This window comes from Dasypus novemcinctus, chromosome 6, assembly GCF_030445035.2.
Source record: "Dasypus novemcinctus isolate mDasNov1 chromosome 6, mDasNov1.1.hap2, whole genome shotgun sequence".
In the NCBI taxonomy this organism is placed as follows: Eukaryota; Metazoa; Chordata; class Mammalia; order Cingulata; family Dasypodidae; genus Dasypus; species Dasypus novemcinctus.
In genome coordinates this window covers 23,478,733-23,505,646 of record NC_080678.1, presented here as the reverse complement: position 1 = coordinate 23,505,646, position 26,914 = coordinate 23,478,733, and the positions used below count along the sequence as shown (strand labels likewise).

Here is a 26,914-nt window from a genome sequence, read left to right as displayed (position 1 = left end):
AGTTGGAGTGGAAATGGGATAAAATTTTTTTTTAAGATTTGTTTGTTTGTTTATTTATTTAATTTATTTCTCTCCCCTTCCCTCCCACCCCCACCCCAGCTGTCTGTTCTCTGTGTCTATTTGCTGCGTCTTCTTTGTCCGCTTCTGTTGTTGTCAGCGGCATGAGAATCTGTGTTTCTTTTTGTTGCGTCATCCAGCTGTGTCAGCTCTCCATGTGTGCGGCACAGTTCCTGGGCAGGCTGCACCCTGTTTCGTGCTGGGCGGCTCTCCCCACAGGGTGCACTCCCTGCACGTGGGGCTCTCCTACACAGGAGACACCCCTGTGTGGCACAGCACTCCCTGTGCGCATCAGCACTGTGTATGGGCCAGCTGCACACAGGTCAAGGAGTCCTGGGGTTTGAACCGCGGACCTCCCATGTGGTAGACGGACGCCCTAACCACTGGGCCAAGTCCGCTTCCTGGGATAAAAATTTTAAAATACATAAAAATAAAAAAGATACATATGTTAGAAAAAAAGAGAAAAATCCCAGGCTAACCTTAGACTTCTCCATAGCAACACTGATGCTAGAATACAATGGGGCAATGCCTGGAAGTCTGGAAGGAGAAAGTCTGTGTCCCAAGAACCTTATACCCACACAAGAGGTTGTTCAGGCATAAAGGCAATGGACAAACAACCTCAAACACACAAGCACTCAGGAAATACAGTGCCATGAACCCTTCCTGGGAAAACGGCTTGACAACAACATCCAGTCAATTAAGGGAAGAGTCAAAATAAATTCAGGAATGCAAAAGTCGTAATAAAAGGACTAGCAAGTAGTACTAATACAAAACAGATACCAAAATTACTGGATTTTGGCTATTGACGAGAATGGGAATGTTACGAGGCCAGACAATATGGAAACAATAATATAACTAACAATGATCCAGAGGCGGCAAAGAGAGATGAGAAGCACAGGAGTGCTACTGTTCTCATTTGCATACTCTTCAGTATCCTTAATGGAGGCTGTCTTAGATCAATCACATCACCCAACCACTTCATCTCTGCTTAGCGATTATGCAAAATCTTGTTGCTGTTTTTACCCCCAATCTTCCATTTCTTGGTCTTGGTAAGGTAAAGAATATCACAAGGCAAATGGGTCCCCAGGATTCTTTTTTAAAAAGGGAAGTGACATAACTTTACCTTTTTACTGATTAGTTACAGATACTTTGTGCAAGAACCAAAACTGTTTCTAATTAATTTATATCTAGGTATCCATAGTCTTTTTCCTCCAGAGTGGTTGATGAATGATAACAACAATAAAAGGATGGTTTTCCTTTTATTCCTTAGAAGGATAAGGATAGCCACATCAGTTTTACTTTTTACCGTTCCAGGTATTTAACCTGTATATTCATGAAAATGCCATAGAATTCCTCATGATGAGACTTTCATTTATCAATGTAGTCGTTGCCCAGGTTTAACTCTCCTGCCTTGGGGTCCCTGCTCTATCTGTTCTTCTTTGTCCCCATTCTACCCTCTCTTGCGTAGGCACTGAGCTATGTAGCTCTTCCCATTGGCCATGGCTGACTGGATTGTTAGGAGTCACACATCAGAAGGGAAACCCTCTATGGGTGACCAAGGACCTAATTTATAACCTGTCTTGGAAAAATGAGCTGGGCCATTTGGGTTTTCATTCCTAGGAATCCAAGCTAAGAGACATACAGAAAAATCCCAATCAGTGGCAGGTACTTAAGTGAAAAGATGAAGTAAGTGCAGCTAAGGTCTGTAGAAGGAGGTTTTATTGACTTAGCTACCATGTCCTTGCTCACTTTTCACAGACATAGGAGTTTGGCATAGAGTGATCAGTAGCTAACAGTGTACTATATTCAAGCAAGTTTTATTTTCGCCACACCCTCTCCCCCTAGATCCCCAACCAGCTCTGGGAATGTGATGCAGGATGCTGGGACCACAGGATCTCGGGCAATTTGCTTCCTCTGCTGCAGTGGGGGTCTGAGCAGCTGGAGGGCTCTGGTGGGCTCCGAGCTGACTTCTGATAGGCTTAGGTGCAGAAAGCAAGCAGCAGGGAGTTTTTCTCTCTGGAGACAGGCGTTAACCAGCCTTTACAGATCTGCTCCCAAAATCTATTTCCATTAATGTCAGACTAGGTAAATTCAAACAAATTCTTCTGCTGAAGACAACTAAAAAAGCTAGATATGTATTTTAAATGTCTATATATATATTAGTCCTAAAGGGATCAAATAGCTTACAGCGTAAGGAATTATCTGGCCATGGGCTACCAAAATATGGAAATCCAGAGAGCTGGGCCCCATATCTGGGGCTGCCTTTGCCCTGAAGAGGCAGATAAAAGGCAGAGAGTACATTTAGAAGAAGAAGAAGAAGAAGAAGAAGAAGAAGAAGAAGAAGAAGAAGAAGAAGAAGAAGAAGAAGAAGAAGAAGAAGAAGAAGAAGAAGAAGAAAAGATCAAGTATGGCCAGGCCAGGGGAGGCACCCAAAGTTACAAGGGGTAGAATGTCAGAGGCAGCCAGCTGAGAGGGAGGAGAATGGGGCCTTCCCACAGAACTCAACTGCTGGTCCTGGAGCAGCCTGGAATTCTTTGCTTCCTGAGGGCTGACTGCTCAACATTTCCTACGAGACCGCTCTATGTTCTCACATCCTCCTCCCTCTTTTGACTGAGTTCTTGAGCAGTAGAAATGGTTTTCTGTTCCCCATAACCAAAAGATCCTTCATTAGAATGGAGGGGGACATTTTATCAAAATAACACCTCAGTAACTGAAATCAGCTGCAATGAAATCTGTAGCTGACCCTGGAAGTGCCCTGCTCACAGCTCCTTGGCATTCACCTCTACAAGTTAAATCTGGTCGCCAGAAACTTAACAGCATGGTGAGCTAGTGTACCTGGAAGCAACTCTCAAACAATGACAGACGGAGAGGCGGTAGATAAACATCCCAACTTCCTCCACCTTTACTTGGGATATCTCTGAGGCATATTCTTTACCGTCTCCCAGAGTTCCCGATGGACTGAGCTTTGGCTGCCCACACTGGTAATAAGTGGCTCGGCAATTCACCTTTTTTAGCTTCGTTCCCTGCCCTACCAGTGTTTCCTGGGATCATCTTCCAAATAAATTACTTGCTCTTGAATCCTGTGTTAGGGTCTGCTTCTGGAGAGAATTAATTATAAAAAAGAATCTAAGTCATCCAGCATTTTATGTTATAAAGGAAAGAAAAATTTGTCTTAACCCACAAACACTTCCAATTAGTTCTCTACTTTAGATTATAGAGGCAGATTCTAAATCAGTCAATATCCTGAAGAGACTAAATATACTCATCAGACAGAATATATTTTTTTTTCTCAAGAGAATCAATGGTTAATTGGGGCATTAATTAACAAATATGGTGTTCGTATGCACACATATTGTGCTACAGCACTTCCTTTAAAATATGCAAATGAACTTACAGGGGTTAACTCTGGCAGCATGGGTCAGAAGCGCCTCATAAGCTAACATGAAGCAAAATGTGTTCTCAGCCTGCAGTTATGTTTTAGGGGGGAGGGTGTGATTTACAACATTTATCAAACTTTGTAGAAATGAGTAATTTTATAATGATATTTTATTGTAGTTAAACATAGACATGGGTTCTCTTTAGTTTTAAACAGCTGCACTTTGCTATAACTCAAACAAAGATTGTGCTAGTACTATACACCATTTGCCAATTTGGCTATGCTTTGGAAAGAGGTATAGTAGGCAATTTTTTTCCTTTCCTCTCTTCTCACTCTCCCCAGCAAAATAAAAAACACTCTGCACATATATTGGATTTGTTGGGACTTGGGAGAGATTAGAGGGAGGCCAGAAAGGGAAATATTTAGAACTTAAATTCTTCTGGGTTTAGGATCTGGCTTACACTACATATTTTCCCCTTCCTGAATAAAACATACTAAGAGTGCTGGTCATTTACCAATATGCTTCATTGGCTATTAAACTTGCACACAACGAGGGGAGGGGGGTGTAGGGAGGAAGCAACTAAACCACAAAAACAGCATCAGGTCACACAATTATGCAATTAAGAGTCAGGTGGGCAAAAATTCAAGCAGGAAAGAAAAAAAGGAATGGTGGATTCATCAGTTAAGCCAGCAAGTGTTTACTGAGCATCAGTGATTGTGCAAAACATCACCTGCAAGGGGCTGAAAATGGTATATAGATCAAAGATGGCTGGGTTAACCCTCAAAGAGCTATTCTAGTACAAGACCCAAATAGTTCCAATGTGAAGTAGAAATGGATTGGAATCAAGACATACTGAGGAAACGCTGTGAAGGTTTCAAAGGAAGGAACACTTGTTGCTGAGCAAAAGGGATAAAGGAAGGCTTCAGGTAGAATGTGGTTCTCCTCAATTACAGGAAGAGTACAGAAAAGTTGATTTCATCTTTTCTCCAGCTCCTAGGACATAGAAAATGAAATAGACCACTCCTGCTAGTCTAGGTCAAAAAGCCAACCAAGAAAAGGGTTGGAAGCAGCTACTTGCATCCTCTTTTAAAATAGACCAACTGAACCTAGATCCACTTTAGTTGAAGAGTTACTAAATAAATTAGTATCACATATTTTTTCATGAAGGACAATACTGGACCAATTGATGACCTTAAAAATGTGGCATTTGTTAAGGAACCACTGCTTCTCAAGTACCGCTGGATACCAAGTGAACATAGACTTTACCTGTACCCTTCAAGGAAAAATCTGGTCTGAGGAGAGAAGCAGATGAACATGTCCAGCTACATACTAGAATCACAGGGAAAAGACTGATAGAAAACAGAACTGGGAATAGTCCCACAAGGAGAGCAAACACTCTAGAATATTCTAGTGGTGTCAAAAATGACCTTACAAAATGATCTGGTGATGTTGGAATATAAAGCGAGAAGGTTGGGTGCTGGCAGTACCCCCAGCTCTTTGACTTTCTTCCCAAGTCCATCTTTGGGGACCCAATCTATGTAATCTGAATTCTCCCCCTCCACTTTGGCTACAGGCAAACCTTTGTGTGGTACCTTTTTCTGGGCAGTGTGAGTCAGACCATCGCTGATGTCCTCTGATTCATTTCAGTTGCTATCCTTTGGCTCCAAAGCTTAGATGAGGCACAATTATGGCATCCAAGCAAGACCTGGGGACTACATTAAAGCACTCACGGCATATATAAAGAAACCAGCTAATTAGTGTCTCAGAGTAAAGACCTTCCCTTTCTTGACATACTACGTTTGCACACTTGTAAGTTATAGGGGTATAAGTGGTTTTGAAGATTAAGATACAGTATATAAATAGCCATGAATGTATATATGGGATTTTGCATTTTGGCAAAACTGGTTTTTTAACTTTTGGGGAACAGCTCTGACTTGATTTAAATTGTTTTAAGTGGTAGAGATGTAGAATAGTGCAGTCACTTTGGAAAATAGTTTGCCAGTCCCTCAAAAAGTTAAACACATTTACCATATCACCCAGTAGTTGCAGTCCTAGGGGCATATCCGAGAGAACTGAAAACCTTTGTCCACACAAAACTTGGACAGAAATGTTCATACAAGCATTTTTCATACTAGCTCAAAGTGAAAACAACCCAAATGTCCATTAACTGATAAAAGGATAAACAAAATGTGGTATATCCATATGAGGGAATATTATGCAGCTACAAAAAGAAATGATGTTCTGATACATGCTTCAACATGGAGAAAGCTTGGACGCATTATGCCAAGTGAAAGAAGCCAGTAACAACAACAAAAAAACATTTACTGTATGATTTCTTTTATAGGAAATGTGTAGAATAGGTAAATCCTTTAAGGCATAAAGTAGATTAGTAGTTGCTAGAGGCTGGGAAGAGGAGGGATTGGAGAGTGACTGTTAATGGAGACAGGTTTCTTTGGGGATAATAAAAATGTTGTGGAATTAAATAGTGGTGATGATTGTACAACCCTGTGACTATACTAAAAAAATACTGAATTATATATATATATATTAAAACAGCTAATTGTATGATATGTGAATTATATCTCAATAAAAAAATTTGTACTAAGAACCTTTATTTACCACACCCTGTGTTATATGCTGAAGAAATAAAAACGGCTAAGGTGACTTCCCCATCAGTCAGAACCTTACTACCAGGTAGACATGCAAACAAACAGACACGGCCAAGCCCGAAAGGCTCAAATGGGCATTTGTTCGGTACATGGAAAGGCCCCTCAGAAGGGGATGTGTTGGGAAGTTTGAAGAGGCTTCACAGGGTGCTTCACCTGAGCAGAGTCTCAAACTAAACTAAAAAAATGTTTGATAATTCTTTGCCATTCCTTCTGTAGTATTAAACAAGGAGAAAGGAGGTCCAGAATCCTAAGCTAATTCCACCTCTATGACAGATCTTGGTTTCTCACTCCCTGTAAAAGGAAGCTGTTGATATCAAAGGTTTATTCCTATCTTTAAGAAACGTGTAGGATTCTAACGCATATCATAGTCCATGGAGAGTTCTAACGTATGTAAATTTGAAGACCCCATGAATCATGATTCTGCAAAGGATTTCTCTTCATGTATTCTTGGTGTGCAGCCTACAGGAACATTTCAGGTGAAAAGAGTTACTTGCCCACATTCCTGGATTCTAAAAGAACACCAAAACAAAACAAAAACAAACAAAAAACGAAAAGCAAAACAAGAAGCACAGCTGGACCTACCATATTCAGGCAGTGAATCTGACTTCTGTTTTGTTTTTTTTTTCCTTCTGCTCTCACATTATTTGCATATTTTACTGTTAGTCCTAATCAAATCTTATTTTCCAGCTCAAAAACATTTCTCTTTTCCTGGCCACTCCAGGCCCAACTTATTTTTCCCTCCTTTGAAAGCAAAATGTATTTCTTATCTCTACCATTTCCTTAGCTTTTTACACATTTGAGGTGGGTAGGAGGAAAGGGAAAGGGGAAAATATTTATTGAGGACCTACTAAACGCTGGTATATTTATTTTTTCTTTTAATCCTCATTAATTCTTCAATGTAGGTAGTATTATTGCAGTTTACAGGTGATAAACAGAGTCTCTAGAGTTTAAGTCACTTGCCCAGGTAACAAAACTAAAAAGCACACTCTTCTGCACTGCTTCCTGGCTTTGGCTGCCTGAAGGCCGGGGACTGTCTCCCGTCTCCTTATATTCTAACAGGGTCAATTCATTTCTGCAAACATTCACTCCATTCACTCATTTACTCCCTCAGCTTATTTTCATGGTGTCCCTTTAGAATTCAGCGTACTAAAAGAGATAGACAACTTTAACAGAGTTAAATAGGCAGCTTTAACAGAGAATTGCATAGAGATGTCACGGAAGCAGAGGAGGATGAGGCACGGGGTCAGACAAGCCTCCCCAGGAGGAAAAGTGACACTGAATCCTGCCTGTGGATTGTCAGAAAGAAAGTCCAATGTGGCTGTTCAGGGGTTAATATTGGGGCATGAGACTAGACAGGCAGGAGAATCAGGGAAATATGATTAGACTAATGGAACGGGCAGACTTGGAAAGCTAAAAGGGGTTATTAATAACTATAAATCAAGGAAAAACTGCAAACCATGTAATGCCATATAGCTGAAATCTCACAACTCTCTCCTTCCATGCCCTTCCAACATTTAGAAGAAACCAGTTATTACCACCAGTTATTTCCAACCTCAATAGCACATACAAGTCACAGCAAGGCTGCTGCTGAAAGGGAGCCACATCCCACCAGCTGTGGCTGGAGGCCTTGCTTGCTGGAGGACAGGAGATCCCCATCAGGGCTTCTCCTGTGACTAGCAGAGCCTTGTCACCATTCCTCGCTCAGAAGAGCCAGGAGAGCAGGGGTGACGGGTGCGAGCAGACACTCCTCCTTGCCTTACCTCCCAGTATACCTTTTTTTGCATGGCTGGGCCAAAGGCTTCTCTCAGATTTAAGAGAGGGGCTTTGAAATTGAGTACGTTTGCAAGGTATTAAAAACTTTTCCCAACGCAACATCTCAATAACACCAGAAAGATGCTATAGAAAAGCCCCATTGAGGGTTGAGGAATTTGCTCTTTGAACTGTGGACAACAGTGTCCCTTTGGTTCACAAAATATGACTTCTCCTGGCCCTCCAACAGACATGGCTGAGGTATGGGGTTGGGATTAGTGGTAGTGTGTGGGGTGAGAAGGTGACTCAGAGAAATGTTAAGGAATAATGTTAGAGCTTGCTGAAAGAACATGTTCAAAGAACAAACACCTCCGCTATTCACCCAGTTAGGTGGTAAATCTGAGTATTTGCGTCTGGGGGCTAGTCTAAGTCAAGACCATCTCTAGGGGTGTAATGAATATAACAAGTTGGCCACAGCAGGTGCTTTTGCCAGAGCAATCACCTTTCCATCTGCAGGGATAGGAACTGCGTTTCCAGGGAGGGGACTGCCAAGTCCACTTTGGTCACTGGTCTCCAGTCCAGAACATTCTGCTTTGGGATTTGGACTCAGCTGACAACATAATCATTGAATCCACTCCAGATATCCTCCGGGGCTTTTTGATAACAGTGCCAGTCAATTCTTGTTTGTTTGTCAAGGAGGTAATTGCTTTAACTATGCTTTTTCATTTGTTAGAGACCCAAAAGCCCAGAAGGACAGAAAGAAATGCAGGTTTAAAAAGTTACTCTAAGTTCCCAGAATAGAACAAAGAGAAAACTCCATACAGATAGCCTATATTTATGAACTAGGAAAATGAGTTTTGCTAATTTTCCTGGCAAAAGCAATTAATTTTATAAAGGAGTCTTCAAATGTGAGTTGCTAAAATGCTTAATTAGCAATGTCATTTACGGAGTTTAAGTGTGGGTACCAGTGCTCGGCAGACCTCATGGATTACAGGGCCAAGGCAGCACAGCATCATGGGTACTGCCATGAACTTGCTATCAGGAGAACCTGGGCCCAAAGCCAGCTCTTCCACTCACTACCTATGTGACTGTTGGCAAGTTTCTTAACTGAAATGCCTCAGTTCCTTATCTGTAAAATGTGGGAAAAGATAGTTCCCACTATGCTTAGCAATTCAGAATATTAAATGAGAAAAATGTGCTCGAGACATAGTAGGCCCACAGTGAATGATAAACTGTTAGAGAATGGCACTGCGTCCACACAGATAGAGTTACGTACATGTGCAGAAACGGTTTTATAAGTTCTTTGATATATTTTCTCTGTCCACACTTCCCAGCTTCTTGCAATTCCTTTCCTGTTCTTGAAGGGGAAACCAGTTCCTTCCCTACTGACTTCCTAGGGTTGTTTGGAGCATGACAAAGGAAAGACACACGTGGGAGCACTTTGAAAAGCAGAGAGCCCTGCACAAGCTCAAAGCAGGAGGTGAACACCGGACAACAACAGGAAGTTGCAGCATCTTGAGGTCTTTCTGGCAGCTGCAGGAGGCCTTTGCCAAATTTCCCTGCCAGAAGCTGCTCCTCAGCACTCTGAGACTTCACTAGAACAGGAACACACACGATTTCAGGAGGGTGCACTTATCCAAACACCTGTCCTAAACAGGATACGCAGTGTACACAAAGTCGCTTCCTGGGAATCCTGCTTCCTGTGCTGTGCTTATAGTCCTGGGCTCCAGCAGCACAAAAGTAGGGGCTCTATTACCTCACAGAAGTGGAAGGCAAATGATATTTTAAAAATAATAAACCATTATCATCATCATTATCATAGCTAGCATTTAGTGAATGCTTGTGTGTGCCACCATCCCAAACACTTTCACATGCATCTTCTCAATTAATCCTCATAATCAATACCATCATTAGACCAGATGTCATTAGCAGAGTCCCTCACCCAATCCCACGTCATGTTCAAAATCTGAAATTTTGTACATCCTCTTCTTGTGCCTGAGACCAGCAGAGGCCAGCCTTCTCGGTGGCACTATTTCCTATGATCCTCTACCTCCCCTGTTGGGAAGGGAAGAGCAAAGAGAGGAGGCTGAGTGAGTCCAGTGCCCTGTGGGATTACAGGATAGAGAGCCAACAGCACCCCATTAGCAGCAAGCACACAAGCATCCAGATCTTGGTTTCTAATATCATTTCCCAATATAAGGAATCAGAGGGAGCAGATGTGGCTCAAGCAATTGAGCGCCCACCTCCCATATGGGCAGTCCTACATTTCAGTTCCCCGTGCCTCCTAAAGAACACAAACAACAGACAGATAACTAACAAAAACAATGAGCAGACAATGAGTGCAAACAAGAAGCAAAAACAATGAGCAAAAGCAAGGAGCAAACAGATGAGGGAGCCATCTCAGGGTGGGGAAAAGCTAAAACATTTTTTTTAATCTAAAAAAAAAAAAAGAATCAAGGCTCTTTGGAGAAAAAGCTTCTTTTAAGACTGGAGCAGGAAATATGCAAGATAAACTTGGAGTGTGTTGTAATGCCAGAAAACAAAGGAATACTAAAAAACATAACCCACTATGATGGGATATATCAAAATGACACAGTAACCAATTAAAAGAGCTCCCAATGGCCAAAGATGGGACAATTTTAGCATCTAAAGGATTAAAGTATATTGGATTATAACCCAAAATATAAAATAAATATCCATGAATTCATATGGATTAAATAAATGATAGTATAAATAAATAGAGGAGAAGAGACAAATATCTGATGCAAATGAATTCCAAATAATTTATAAAGCTACTCTATCCTTAGGGAGGTGGAACAAAACCCCTCCCACTCGTGCAGGGAGTTGACCAGATGCCCTGAGGAACTCCAGGACTGGTACCTTTGAGGTTGTCCTAGAGCCCTGGAGCCAGTTCAAGGACGGTTCAATTCCAGGAAAGCAAACTGGTAAGCAGTCCCTCCCTCCTCTGGATAGTGTGGTATTTCTTTCTCAGGATTGAATGAGATTGGGTTGTTTACACAATTTGGCTGTGACCCAAATTGTTTATATAGACAGGAGTCCCACAAAAGTATTTTCCCAGAGCCCCATACACCTTAGGGGTGGTCCTCTTCATAGCAATCCTATAAGGTAGGCATTCTGTATACTTTACAGATGGGAAAACGGTGACTTGGAGACACTAAGTTCCCCACATAACACATTTAGTAAGAAGAAGAGCTAGGATTCAAATTCTGGAAAGTCCAACCTCAAATCCACATTGAACTAATCCCCTAGATTTCCTTATCTGCCTCCACTAAGATATGGATATCCCAGTGATGATCACCCTCTCTTTTACTTAGGTCTCTCTTTGATACTGTTCATTCTCTTGTTATCTCGTGACTAAACCTGCTGGCAAGACACTGTCCAGTGTACTTTGTCATTTAACTACAGTTTCTGGCCACTCTGTGACTTCCTGTCTTCCCTTACTGACAGAACGTATCGCCTTCATGAGCATCAAGAACTCATTCCAAAAATGTCTGATTTTAATCTCTCTCAATAGAGACATTCAGTAGAAACACCAAACTCATTCACAATAAAGTATTAGCTCTAGTAGAAATCTACATTTTAAGTATTTAACCCCCATTTGTAGAATAAAACATTTTTACTCCTCAATTTTATATCCTCAGTAAAGGATCTTAGGTACCCACCAGCATATGGATGGATATTTGCGAGGGGCTCTAAACAGCAATAGGAACGGCCAGCTGGTTCTGAACAAACCCTTTCTAGGGTAGTTAGCAAGAGGCTTGGTTTGAAGGTAAGGTCCATGGTTTCTCCATGCTCACTTCTTGCTCTGAGGAAGACTGAGCCTGGAGTACTAAGGCAGAGACCATTGGAAAGTGAAAGAGCCAAGAAGCTGTCACCATCAGCATCTGCCAGAATCTGTATCCTGCCCTGCCTTAGGACTGATCCGCTAGCTGGACTTCCCTGCCACGGTCAAATCAGTTTAACCACAATGAGATATCACTTCATATCCACTAGGATGGTTCAGATCAGAAAGTCAGAAAATAACAAATTGGTAAGGTTGGGGAGAAATTGGAACCCTCTCACATTGCTGGTGGGAATGGAACATGGTGCAGCCACTTTGGAAAACAGTCTAGCAGTTACTCACAGGGTTAAATGTTACCACATGATCCAACGATTCTACTCCCAGGTACATACCCAAGAGAAATGGAAACACGTGCCCTTATAAAAACATGTGTGTATCTGTTCAAAGCTGCATTGTTCATAATAGCCAAAAGATGGAAACAACACTAATGCCCATCAACTGCTAAATGGATAAACAAAATGTGGTCTAGCCATAGAGTAGAAGATTATTCAGCCATAAAAAGGGATGAAGTACTGATCTGTGCTGCAATACGGAGAAACCTTGTAAACATTATGCTAAGTGAAAGAAGCCAGGTACAAAAGGCCACATACTGTAGGACTCCATTTTTATAAAATGTCCAGAACTGGCAAATCCAGAGAGGCAGAAAATAGACCAGTTGTTGCCAGGGGTTGGGAATTGAGCATGGGGAGTAACTGCTTACACAGAATAAGATTTCTTTTTGGGGTAAGGAAAACGATCTAAAATTGACTGTGGTAATGGATGTATACATGTATAAATATACTGAAAACCCTTGTGTGGTGTTCCTTAAATGGGTGAATTGTACAGTATATGAATTAAAAGAAGGGAAAAAAAAAACCTTAATTGCCAAAGACTTAAAGAAAAAAAAGCTCGGTTTTAGGTTAACTCTCTTATTTCACCTAACCTTAACCCCTCCCCTCCCCTGTAGCTAGGAATGATCAGGTATATATAATATTTTCTGGAAGGCCAATGTCTAACAGCTTTTGTCTCCTGTACTAACTACAGTACTGATTTTGACAGTGGCAAGTTGGGTAGGCATCATTTTCATTAGTAAAGATATCATGTAACTTCAAAGATCCTGGAAGCTATACTCCTCCCCCACCCCCACCCCAAGTGCAATAACTGTCCTCAGGCTAGGTTTTCTCTACCTCTTTCTCAGGCAAATGGATGAGCGATTATGTTTTAATGGGCTTCACTGAAGAGTTCTTTCAATATTGCAAAGCCTCTCCTTTTAAAAAATGTTACCCTCTGAGCTCCCTCTAGACAGTGAGATGATCTGGACCTCCACTTTACCTAGGTATAGTTTAACCCTGTCAATCAGTGCCTGGAATATTTCTTTTTCAGTCATCCTTTGTCACAGATGTGTGACAAATCTGTGACAAATGATCTCCATGGATAGAGAATTTCCTTTCCCATTGTACTTGCTGTTATAGATGATTATTTGTACCAAGTTTGTTGCTGAGATTATAAAAATAACGCTCAGAATTTTGCTCGATAAATGTACTTACGTTAAACACTCTCCATTCCTGCCCTCTCCCCTGTTAATTATAGATGAAGGATAGTGTTTCCTTTGAGGAACAAGCTACAGAAGAAGGTTCTAGACAGTACTTTGTTACTTACACCAAATCACGAACCATAAAACCATGTCTAAAGCGGGCTCTTTCACTTACCAAGAGGGTCACAGCTGCTGAAGAAGAGCTTACACACGCAGTAGTCCTTGGGATACAGATACAGCAAATGCATGATGGTGGCCCTCCTGGGAGCAGGACAGGGGGTCCCAGGGACACTCAGGTCCTCAACATTCAGTCTCCTTCTGTGGGAGTCCCTGGTGCTGGTCCTTTCAGATGAGGCAACTTTGCTTTTCTCAGAGCTGCACAATTTCCCCAGACATTTGAAAGCAAGGAAGGAAGGCATCTCAGTATGGGTTACAAAGAAATACAAAATTGGGCATGAACTGCTGAAGAAGCTGTGCTTCCCCACAGCTCTCTCTCAGTTCTCTTGGCTCCTTCTTGTTGTTTTCTCACTGCCCAGCAAAGAAGATTAAGGAAGATGTATTTAAGTGTTTACTCTCCAGAGCTTAGGGCCCCCCTATTCTCGGTCAGAGGATCAGGTATAAAAACAACTGCTACCAGGAACTTAAGACTGTCACTGTGAGACACGAATGCATATTCAAAATCAGATTAATGTCCAGAGAAAGAGGAAGGGTATGGCTGCAATATCTAAGAGAATTCACCTGCAAATATCCCTAGTATATACAATATCATTAGGTAAAAGTACCACAAATATGTCTAGGCGTTATATACATATATTATACGTAATCTAAAAAAGGCATATCAGAGAACACTCAGGTTAGTAATTCCAAGTTATCCAGTATTTCAGCTCTCATAGAAGAGAGACCTCAATTAAAGTTCCTCAGTTTCAACTGGTAACAAATCCATATCAGGCCCCAGGAAACAATCATTTCCTTTCTGTTTTCTAGTGGGAAGCCTCTTCCCCTTATGCCATGAAAATTTTTCTATCTCACTCTAGTAATCCAATATCAGTAATATTCTTAAGACTGTTTCATGAGTCTTCTGCTATTGCAGAATCTCTAGCAGATGACATGATGGAGACCAAATCAGCATGTAGGTAGCTGTGAGTTTTCACAAAGGTACAAGGTAGCAGGACCCTCACGTAATGAGGGTGCTAATATACTAAAGACAACCCTGGCAATGAACATTTACCTTCTGACATCCACACAGTAAGGTCAAGTATGATATGAGATAGTCCATAGTCCACACAACAGTCACAAATCAAAGAGAGTAAATCTAGACTCCTTCTCCTGTCATTGAGCTATTATGTTGTAATAGAATTTTCTCTTCATTAAAACCCTTACATTCTTTAAATAGAATAGAATTATAGAGTTAAAAGGCCTCCAGAAATACTCTAATCCAGTGGTTTCCAAATATCTCTGTGGATCAGAATCATCTATAGAATTTTTTGGGGAAAAAATTCTGGGGTGCTACCCCAGATCTACCAAATAAGATTCTTTGGGGAGAGGCCCAGCATTTTATATTTCTAAAAATAGTCCTCAGACCAGGACCAACATTTGGGATGCATGGATGTACTACAGCCTTTTTACTTTAAGATGAGAAAGGAAAGTCTCAGAGAAGTTGTGACTTTGCCTTGACAACACAGCAAGTACACAGTGGAGTCGGGTCTCCTGTTCCCAAGCCACTAGTGTTCCCACCACAGTAGGCAAGGGTATATGCAGATGAAGCAGAGAAAGGAAATCCTTGCTTCCTTTGTTACTAACTCCTAATTTTTAACTCAGGATTTGGCAACAGCGTTCAAAGACCAGACCATCCAAATTTGCTTCTAGTCCAATGCCAGTCTTGGAGAAGCACAATGGGAATGGAGGGTATAGGTTCTGTGGAGCACAGGAGAGTGGAAATATGGGAGCTGTTTACTATTCAGTCACACTTGTCAAATTTTGGGAAGAAATCCTTATATCAAATACCCTACCCACCCCACCCTCCAAAAAATCCTTCCAAGCTTTTCCTCTAAAAACAGTTTACAAAGCAGTTTACAAAACAGTTTACAAAACAGTTTACAATCTGTAGGTACTCTATTTCTTGCCTGCCTATTTGAAAAACCTTTAGGACATACACTATAAGGTGTTTTATCAATGTTGCCCAAACAGTGGTTTCCTTGAACAGCTTGTTTTAAATGCAGATCCCTGAGCCCCACCTCAGGTCTACGAAGCTCTTCTCGAGTGTTCTTCTTGTAAACAATGCAGTGTGGGACCCTCTGCCCTGCAACATCACTCCATTCCTTCCTATGGACAGTCAGCTTCCTAGAACCCTGCCCTTTGCAAACTGAGCAGCTCCACCTGTTTTCGTGTGTTAATTGTGTGCAATCATCACGGAGACCTAGAGCAGCAGGGCGCAGCAGCTTTAACACACTAACAGCACTCAAACATAGACTTGGACCAGATTGGCTAATCATGTTCTTCAAAGCCAGTATCTTCCTGAAAAAGAGTTACTGCCCCATGACAAAGCTGCTCTGCCTTCTTGGTCCCTAAACCTGTCAAGCATTACCCACCCAAACTCATTCTGTAAACATTTTAAACATCAGTCCTGCCTTAACTCTTAGCTGCCATATCAGCAGGACATATTCAGGCCACCCCTGGCTTTTTGGACAGACTTCCTTCTCAGGTAGCGGAGAGAAATAAGAGTCTAGATGCTGGAAGCTGGGGGAATGGAGCCCACTAGGCCATGAGCACCATGGACTAAGCCCTACTTTCCAAGGTACTCAGAATTCTTAGCCTGCTCCTCATGGTTCAGTATAAACTTCCAGCAGAGGACCACCCTCCTGTCTTAACAGGACACTTTCATTGGTATTTGCCTCTATCAAGAAAGCACAGGATGGAGAAAATTCCTAAGGAAGCACCAGTGGATCCAGTTTTTCTATGGCTGCATAAACATCAGCCTCCTGCCACAGCCCCATGTACACTTACAGAGTCACAGCAAAACACCAAGGAGGGGCATAGTTTTTATAACAGTTGGTTTGTTTGTACTTTATAGAAAGTATCACAACCCAGTACATTGCAAAGCTAAAGAGACAAATGCTTACCTTTTACCCAAGACTTTTGCTGGCCTTCTCAGAAAGGAAATGACTAATCCTGCTAGAAATGATTTCACTGCACCTAAATAAACTTTTCTATGATAAACTCTGATAAAACCCCAATTCACCAACGTGCTCAGGCTGCCAGGAGAAGCCGGGAGCACACCCTGCCTTTGCACACTGCGGAGATGGACCCCAACCCCTGAGCCAGGCGTTTTCGGGCGGCTCAGTGCTCAGGGGGTGGAGGTCTTAGCTACGGCTCTTAATTTGCCAGTCAATCCACGCAGTAATTCTCCACAAAGAACTCTGCCTTTTTGAAAAATTTTTTCTATGTAGTGATTTAGGCCTTTTTATAGTCAAATGCACCTTCTTTCCCTCAAAATCATCTGCTAAGAGCTACCTGCTCCTAGCTAAGAAAAAAAAAAAACTTAAGAGGGGAAAATCACCACCTTCAAATGTGAATCTTAATGGAATTCAGTTTTCTAAGGAAATGGACTGAAGTCCCAGCCTATGGCTGCATGAACGATAATGGGGTCACTTGTTTTTCAGCTTGGGTTTGTTTTTTTTTATTCCCAATCAGAAATGAGCCAACAAAAGAGTTCAACAAGCCCTTTTAAAACACCTGCAGTGGCTCACAATAGTTATGATCCTCCCTGCTGCTGAGCAAAAGAGATGAAGCAGAGAAACAGCAATTTTTAAAGTGAGAGGGCTCAGCTGAAAGGGCACAACCAGACTTGCAGGCAACAGCTCTGACTGTCCGAGGCCCTCCCCTGCAGCAGCTACCCCTGCACCTGCTTCCTGCCAACAGCAAGTCTTGCTATCCTTCTGCTCAAACTGCATCCTCAACCCCGGGCTTCTCCTCTGCAAAGCCCAATGCTTAAGGGGTCTTACCCAGGCCTCCAAAGCAGGCTGTGATTTTCTGTGCGTACGGGCAGAGGCCCCCATCTGGGTAGGGCTCTCCTGGAAGGCCTGCTCCGTCCGTCATTCTGCAAGCAGCTGCCTCCCTTCCTGTGATGCCTCCCGCCCAAGACCTGCTCAAAATGGAACAAGCAGCCAAGCCCCCGCTTCCATAGCATCTCCATTAATAATTCAGATACTACATAAAATCTGCTGAGCATTCAGGAGTAAGAGCACCAAGGCACTCTGAAGCCTGAGCATAATTAGTTTAATAGACATCAAGTGTCTCCCATTACTTTCTGACAATACTCTTTATAGGCAAGATTTCCAACCAGCAGTGAGAAGCATGCTTGGAATGCCTTCAAGGAAGCAGCAGCACTCGGAGTTCAGCTCGGGGTGGGGTCACAGGCATCCGCTGAGCTCAAACCCCATCTGTTAGACAAAGCTCTTGCACAGATCTGTTCAGAGCCAAAGCCCTGATTTGCTGCCCAGACATCACAACCCACCAGGCTGCGGTCTGGTTCAGATGCTGAACCTTCTCCGTGCCCTGAACACACCCCTTACTCTTCAACCTTTAGTTCTTCCCATGTTTATTTCTCTTTTCCTGAAATTTCTCAACCTCTTCCCCCTCTGAATCTTCTGAAAATCTACTTGTGCTGAAAAATGCAGCTCAAATGATGCCTTCTCCATCAAGGCTTCCAGAACCACTACAGCTAGAATAAACTTTTCCTTATCTTGTCCCCAGATAGCAGCTCTTTCATGATCTGTAATACAACATGCCTTGTAACATGGTTATCTGTGAACTGTCTTACTATCCCTCTTAGCTGCTCAGCTTCTGGAGGGCAGAAATGTTGTCTCAGTTACCCCGTTACTATACTACATGCTCAATGTCTCGGAAATAGGATTTGACAATTCTCAGCAAGAAATCACTGCAAAACATGAGTACACACTGCTTGGAAAAAAGTAGATTTCAGGGGAAGCGGTCTTGGCTCAAGGGATAGAGAGTCCGTCTACCACATGGGAGGTCCAAGGTTCAAACCCAGAGCCTCCTGACCCATGTGGAGCTGGCCCATGCGCAGTGCTGATGCGTGCAAGGAGTGCCCTGCCACGCAGGGGTGTCCCCCGCGTAGGGGAGCCCCACGCACAAGGAGTGCACCCCATAAGGAGAGCCACCCAGCGCAAAAGAAATCAGCCTGCCCAGGAGTGGTGCCGCACACATGGAGAGCTGGTGCAGCAAGATGACGCAACAAAAAGAGACACAGATTCCCTGTGCCGCTGATAAGAATAGAAGTGGATACAGAAGAACACACAGTGAATGGACACAAAGAGTAGACAACTGGGGAGGACGGGGAAGGGGAGAAAAATAAATTAAAAATAAATCTTTAAAAAAAAGTAGATTTCAAAGGCAAAACACACTTTGGCCATTATTAACTGCTTTAATAGGAGAGGAAGATATACACATTCTTGACCATTTGGCCTGAGAACTCTTCCCACGAATAAAGCTGCAAGCTGTGATGATTCTCACCCTGCCCGGGCTTAGCTACAGCCACCTAATGGGAAAGCACTAGGTGACAGGTGCATGTGCAAGATGCAGAGGCCAGTTGTGGTCACAGAAGCTGTCCCAGGGGTTAGTAATTAGGAGACAGACTGTCCTTGATAGTGGGATAAATAGCTGAGCGTAGAATCAGAAAGCTCAGTGTCAGCATGTCTCTGCACCTCTGCTGGTGGAGGGGTTGGCCCTGGAGCAGGTGCCTGGTCCCTGCCAGCGCCGTTCCCCTCCACAGTGCTCCCAGGAGCAAAACTGCAGAGAAAGCTTTTCCAATGGCACCGTTGAAAGTATTTATAATTTATCTCTCTTACCACTGAATCATTCTAACTCACTCTAGAATACCTCCTGTTCATTGTCAATTTACTAGTAAACGTCCAACACCCCCAAATAATCTATTTCTTGACTGTCTTGCAGTCAGGGCTTCCTGCTTACTAGCTTCTTTTCTTGAGATCCTTCATCTCTGCTCTTAAACTTGGCTTTCACAGAGGAACTCCCTGTAGTTTATGGTAACAAGAAATATGTAAGTTGGCTGAGCAATAGAACAGGGCACTCAATTAAAGCTGGTGTTGGACTTTTCTCTCTTCTTTGCTTAAGTGAGCTAACTTAACTCTACAGACATTTACTGAGCACCTGCACTATGACAGGCCAGGTGTCAGGGGCCCTCCAAGAGCATAAACTTAGCACGGGACGCAGGCACGTATAGACCTAGTGGTGGGGCAGAGAGTAAGCAGCCTGGTGCTGATGGGATTATGGAGAATGTTATGTTTAGTAGAACAAATCTACTAAAAAAAAAGGAGGTTAGAGTTAGGCAGAAAAGAGCATTCCAAACAGAGGATACTCCAGAAGAAAGCATCATTCATATCACAGGAGATGACAGGAAAGGAGGTCAGGACATGTGAATAAGGTTTAGATGGAAGAACCTGCTCATCCACATCTACATCTACAACTCTATTTAGAAAAATAGTGTATGGCATTACCTCTGAGCAAGCACAAAACACGCCTCCAAAGAAAGTATGCTCACTGCCATTCTTTTTTTCAGAGTGTCAGAATTCTGGGAAAACTGTTGGCATGCACCCACAAATAATTTCACGCTGATTCATTACTCACAGGCTCTCTCAGCACTTGTTTTTGATCAAGTACTTTATCACAGCTTTGTTAATCACAACAGCAGTCCTGTAGGTGAGAGAGTACCCTCTTTAAGAAGACCCATATCTCAGATGGTGAAACAGAGTCCCCTGAGGTCTGTGATACCCTTGGAACTAAACCCAAAGTCATAAAGAGATGTTTGAAGAGACTCTAATCTCCCCAAAGGCAAATCCAAGGCCTTCAGAGGAATTAAAGATGTCTTTGGCTGTTTTGAAATTTATGGCTTGTAGAAGATTTTAGAACACTGTGTTTACAATGTGGCTACAGATAGACAATACTTTTTCTAACAATGGAGAAATTTCTGTCATCTTTCCATAGTCTGGACTGAGCTGGTGACCTTTCTGTGTCATCCTTTATCTGGAAAGAACAATTTATTGTATACAAAATTGGCAGTCTCTGACATGAAAAATGCTTTAAGGCAGAATCATTGTCCAGGCATCATTTAATCTGTTAGTTGCCAAAGTAGGGTGTGCAATATCTACAAGATAATCTATTGCAGAGTATAAAGAAAATTCCATATAAAAGCTTATTTGTTAATACTTTTAAATATGTATATCTTTTAGAATGTACATAATATTAAGATAGTAGGAGGAGCATATTATTTATCAGTAAATAATACACATACATGATTTTTTTTCTTTCTTTTTGCTGCTTGGGATGCAAGAGGTTCTGGTGAACTGGGATTGTTCTAGCAAAATAAATACCACAGAAAAGATCAAGAATCCAATTAAACAGAAGTAAACTACTGAATTTTCATTAAACAGTGGATGAACCCAAAGCTAACTACAAACAGCCAAAAAAGAACAAGAATATGGTGGATAGGGAAACAGATTTGTCTCAACTGATAGAGCATCCGCCTACCATATGGGAGGCCCAGAGTTCAAACCCAGGGCCTCCTGATCCATGTGGTGAGCTGGCCCACACGCAGTGCTGATGCACGCAAGGAGTGCCCTGCCACACTGGGTGTCCCCTATGTAGGGAAGCCCCATGCACAAGAAGTGGGCCTCCACAAAGAGAGCTGCCCCATGGAAAAAAGGCACAGCCTGCCCAGGAGTGGCACTGCACACAAAGAGAGCTGTTTATGTAGCAAGATGATGCAACACAAAGAGACACAGATTCCCGTGCTGCTGACAAGAATGCAAGTGGACACAGAAGAACACACAGCGAATGGACACAGAGAGCAGACAACAGAGGGCAGGACAGGGGAGAGAAATTAAAAAAAAAAAAAAAAAAAGAATATGGTGGATAAATTTAGACTCTGGAGTAAGAATTCCTAGTTCAAATTCTGGCTTTGCTACTTACTGCTAGGAACTCTCGGGCAAGTTCTTTACTTATTTTAACCTTACCTTTATGTATCTACTAAAGCCCTTGGTAGTTATAGATACAAAGGGGGCTTGATAAATGTTAGTCCAAAGGATGTAAATTTAAATTTACCCATTAGGATTGAGATTAGAAATTTTAAAAAAATGTTTTGTTGAGGCAATAGGTTGGTCCTGAGACAACGTTGAGTGATGGGATATGTGTAAAGCATATTGCCCATCTAAAGAAGCTGCCACTACTCAGGCCCAGGCAATACTTCCTGTTTGCGAATGCAGCCAGGTATTTCTAGATGTTCAGAATTTTATGTGAAATCTCCCAAGTTTCAAACATTTGAAATGAATTAAAAATTTTAAAAACAACTTTCCATCTACCTCCCCAAAACAACAACACAAAACACAACATGTTCTGGGGGCTTAGATGGCCTTTGGGCATTAGTTCTTACTGGCAACAAAGCTTGATGCAAACCCTTCCACCCACCAAGCTTAAATAAAACAGTCCTAATTTCAGGTACTCAGGAAAAGGTGGTCAGGAATGAGACTTTTAGAAAAACGGAAAGGTTCCACATAAAAGATTCATACCTTCTCATTTATAAAATCAGATTTGAATTATGGCACCACTGCTAAGAACCACTGCAAAAATGGCCACATATTCCCCAATAACTGAATGTATGAAATTACTGACATTCCATATGCAAATTTTACCATCTTTCCCTTCCCACAAATACAAGGGCATGACCTTCCCTTTACGTATTACATTTTGTTTATACCTACAGTCTTTTATCTTAAACTGCTAGGAGGAATATCATCATACAGTCTACTCTGCAATTTTCCCTTTGAATTAATTTTTGTTTCATTTTCAACAGTAAGGCATAATTTACGTACAATGGAAAGCATTGTATGTAACCCATATCTCTAACAAGACGTAGAAGACTTCCATCACCGTGGAATGTTCCCTCTGCTCCTTCCCAGTCAATCCCACTCCCCCAACAGAGACAACACCTGCTCTGATTTCTAGCACCATTTTGCACATTTTAGAACTTCATATAAGTAGAAGTATTCTTTTTTTGTCTAGCTTCTTTTGCTCAGCATGTCTTTGTGATTCACTCATGTTTCTCTATGAAGTTTTACCTCTAACATTGTTACTGATGCAAAAATCATAGCTTCTCTCCAATGTGCTATAAATCATTATCTGGGTATTATTACCCAAAGGTAAATACCCATTCTGTGAACTTTTGGAAATAAGAATAAGAGCAATGCCTACCCAAAGTACGCCAGTGATACCATGTCATTCACTGGGAAAGGCCATAATTTGGAGCGGCTGCCTGTGTGGGAAGCATTTTGGGGGTAAGAGGGGTTCAGAATGTGCCAATTGAAGGGGGCAGAGAATAGTGGAGGGGATCCATTGGAAGAGCTGTCTCTTTCTGGAAATAGCAAACCAAAAAGGGAGCTAGAAATGGTGAAGTACTTAACTATGCATCAGCCCTTGGGAAGAGGAGAAGAGAGAACACCTAGGCAAGATTTAAGTGGGAAGTGAGATAGGATTGACAACCAAGATAGTGGACAAGGCTATTAGTGGATAAAGAAAATGAGACTGTTCTAAGATTTTCCCACAAATAGAGTACCCATTGAACCATTCCTCTCTTACATGGATCCATACGCCCAGCCATGCTGAGGAGGTGAGACAATGGGCAAATGACCAGAATAAAAGAATTTAGGTGCTTACTAAGTGGGGAGTAAATCTTAATGTAAGGGGTGTTGTTAGACGGGTGGCATCAAAAAGAACCCCAAAGTTTATAATCTGGGTAACTGGAAAAGTGTAGAGCCACTGAAACAAGAATCATAGAAAAAAGAATGAGTTCTGGTGGAAAGAAGTGATAATGAGTTCATTTCAGTTGTATGATGGGTTTAAGATGTCAACAGAACATCCATGGAGGGGCGTTCAACAGGCAATTGGGAAAGTTGTTCTGGATCTGATGGGGGGGGGGAGTGTCAAAGCTGGAAATGTAGCTTTGGTAGTGACCCCCCAGAGATTACTCCCGAGGCTGAAGGTACCGGAATGGACAAGGTTGCCCACAGAGAAAAGAAATCACTGGACTGTGAACTTCTTGAAAAAAAAGGTGATTGCTCTCATTTCTGTGTCTGCGCCAGGGGCGGTGCTCACAAATATTTGTGAACGATGGGCCTTAGAATGAATACTTAAAGTGGGTAACCTTGAAAAAAAAATTAAAATTTCTCATCTAGACTCAATTTCTTAAATCGACACTCTGCACATAAATGCTTAAACCTCTTGGCTCACTGCATTAACTAAATGATCCAACTCAGCAGTACTTCCTAGCATTCTAATTAAAGGCACATACATTTTATTGATTAAAAATTCCAGTAACATAGCATAATGCTATTACTTACCCTGCCAAGAAAAGGAGAGATGCCGTTTAAAAAGAAAATCACAGAAGGTTTCAATTCATCCTTGGATATCACAGAGAATTTGAAAATTTAGTAATTAAACTCACCTAAGAGGATATAGGTTTGTAGGGAATAGATCTAGAAAACGCTGGATTCTAAAGAATATTACCCCTTTCACAATTTACTTCATAATTACAAATGTGCACAAATCAGTGAAAATGTGCATTAAGAAACTGAATACGGCATAGACCATGATCTGAATAAAAGCAATTCAATCAGTATTTATTTAGCATTTCGTTGTGCTCAATCCTGCAATAGGTACCAAACAGAAGAACAAACTGTTTTGCTTTTCATTTTCTGATGGAAACCAAAGTGCTCTTTAAAGCCTTCCAATATAGAAGTTCTCAAGACAAAGCATATAAAAATAGCCGGCACCGGGATGAAGTGGGGGTGGACGCCTTCGACAGGACAGATGGATCATTTGGAACTCTCTCTCTCTCTCTGTGTATGTGTGTGTATGTTTCTGGGGTCTTTTTATTATTTATTTTTCAGGAGGAGAGAATGGCTTGGCACAATTAATTTTTAAACTCACATTGGCATATGGAGCAGCAAGGGAAAAAAAGGCAGCCTCAAAATAGAGAACAGAACAAATGGTAATGCCCAAGAATGTGAAAGAATAGGAAAAGAGCTTTTAAAGAATGAGAATGACAAATGTTAGAGTTTAAGAAAAAAAGCGATTACAAACTCGAAGAACCACAGAGGGTCACCAAATCTGTGAAGTGAATAGCCACAAAATCAGACCAACAGGGGTCAAGGAACAGAGTCCCAGGAAACATGGCATAAGATTAGTTGACCAACCCTACTTTCCTGCATATCTTTTTTTTTTAAAGATTTATTTTATTTTATTAATTTTTCTCCCCTCCCCCCCCCCAGTTGTCTGTTCTCTGTGTCCATTTGCTGCGTGTTCTTCTTTGTCTGCTTCTGTTGTTGTCAGCGGCACGGAAGGAATCTGTATCACTTTTTGTTATGTCATCTTGCTGTGTCAGCTCTCCGTGTGTGCGGCACCATTCCTGGGCAGGCTGCACTTTATTTCGCGCTGGGCGGCACTCCTTGCGCGTGGGGCTCCTCTATGAGGGGACACCCCAGCGTGGCAGGGCACTCCTTGCGCGCACCAGCACTGCGCATGGGCCAGCTCCGCACAGGTCAAGGAGGCCCGGGGTTTGAACCTCGGACCTCCCATGTGGTAGACGGATGCCCTAACCACTGGGCCAAGTCTGCTTCCCTTTCCTGTGTATCTTTCCCCAAATGCTGTCCCAACTCCTCTTGAGGTTTACCGTACTCTGTGAATCCTTCTCTAACTCCACAACACTATAAATTTGCCTAAATTGCTATGTCGCCCCTAAACTTCCAAATCTGATTTATATTCCCCCAAGTTATATGCAAATATCTTCTCACCTATAGTTTCTTCTGTATGCATTTTCCTGGTTATTGAACATACATCCATTAAAGAAAATTGGGAAAACAGTGAAAAGAAATAACATACTACTATAATGTAGACTCTACCATCAACTCTTCAATATATGTTCTTTCAGTTTTTTCCTACAATTTTTTTCAGATCATATTACAAACATACAATTTATAACCTTGGTTTACCAAAACTTTCCCCCATACCACTTATATCTATTGGAATCCTTTTTAATGTTAAATTTTTATTGAAATATCTTACAGTTAAGGTCACAAATCTTAATTATATAGCTCTGTAACTTTCTACATGTGTGAACACCCATGTAACCTCTTCCCAGACCAAAGATCTAGAACAATTCTATCACTCCCTAAGTTTCCTTTATACCTCTTCCCATCAATACTGCATCACCTTCCATCCAGGTAAAAACTACTCTGGCACCACTGCTGATTAGTTTTTTTTTTGTTGTTTGTTGTTGTTTTGTTTAATTTTTTTTTTTTTTTTAATTTCTCTCCCCTTCCACCCTTCAGTTGTCTGCTCTCTGTGTCCATTCACTGTGTGTTCTTCTGTGACCGCTTCTATCCTTATCAGCGGCACCGGGAATCTGTGTTTCTGTTGTTGTGTCATCTTTTTGTGTCAGCTCTCTGTGTGTGCGGCGCCATTCTTGGGCAGGCTGCACTTTTCTTTCGTGCTGGGTGGTTCTATTTACAGGGTACACTCCTTGCACTTGGGGCTCCCCTATGCAGGAGACACCCCTGCGTGGCATGGCACTCCTTGCGCACATCAGCACTGCACGTGAGCCAGCTCCACACGGGTCAAGGAGGCCCAGGGTTTGAACTACAGACCTCCCATGTGGTAGTCAGATGCCCTATCCATTGGGCCAAGTTCGCTTCCCACTGTTGATTAGTTTTGCTAGTTCTTGAACTTCACAGATGATTCATACAGTGTGTACTCATTTGGCTACTGTCACTCAATATAATACCTGTGCAGTTAATCCATGTTATTGTATATATCAGTAGTTTTTTGTTGTTTTTTTTCCTATTGCTGAGTAATATTCCATTGAAAGTATACATCATAATTTATTTATTCTCCTGTTTGGCAGCATTTGAGTTTTAAAAGTTTGGGGTTGTTATGAACAAAGCTGCTATGATAGTATTGTGTGTGCCTGTTAGTAGATATGCAGGTTCATTTCTCTTGAGTATACACCTAGGAAAGAGTAGATGTGTGTTTAGCTTTTGAAGATACTGACAAACATATTTCCAAAGTGGTTGGTGTGGTTTATAAGCCCACGAGAATTTTGTAGGATAACTCTAGCTTTTCTACATCCTCACCAATACTTGGTATTTTCAGTTTTTAATTTAGTCATTGTGCTAGATATATATGTAATGGTATCTTGTGATTTAAACATGCATTTTGCTAATGATTAAGGATAATGAGGCTTTTTTTGTGTGCTTCTTGGCCATTTTGGATATCCCCTTTTGTGAAATATGTGCCTTGGTGAAAGATTTATTTATTTATTTTTCTCCCCCCCACCCCCACCCCCGCCCTGGTTATCTGTCGCTTGTGTCTATTTGCTGCGTCTTCTTTGTCCGCTTCTGTTGTTGTGAACGGCACGGGAATCTGTGTTTCTTTTTGTTGCGTCATCTTGCTGTGTCAGTTCTCCGTGTGTGTGGCACCATATTTGAGCAGGCTGCACTTTCTTTTGCGCTGGGCGGCTCTCCTTACGGGACTTGTTTAGCTATTGTGAATATGGGTCCATTTTCACATAAACATATTGCTACTACCTTCTCTTAGATGGTGG

At 41.9% G+C, this 26,914-nt stretch overlaps 1 protein-coding gene across 11 annotated transcripts in view; it reads right to left on the bottom strand.

Moving 5' to 3' along the window:
* Positions 1-26,914, bottom strand: part of ABLIM1 (actin binding LIM protein 1) — a 316,566-nt gene that overhangs the window by 188,322 nt on the left and 101,330 nt on the right. For 9 of the 11 annotated variants that reach the window (XR_009186063.2, XR_011648993.1, XR_009186064.2 and 6 more), the window contains exon 1: positions 13,403-13,646. The exons of the other annotated variants lie outside the window; for them this stretch is intronic. Coding sequence is in view for 1 of the 9 variants with exons in the window: in XM_058298332.1 (XP_058154315.1) it covers positions 13,403-13,646 (244 nt within the window). In the remaining 8 variants the exon portion in view is untranslated. Of the gene's footprint in view, positions 1-13,402; positions 13,647-26,914 lie in introns of those variants that run through there. 11 annotated transcript variants of the gene reach the window in all.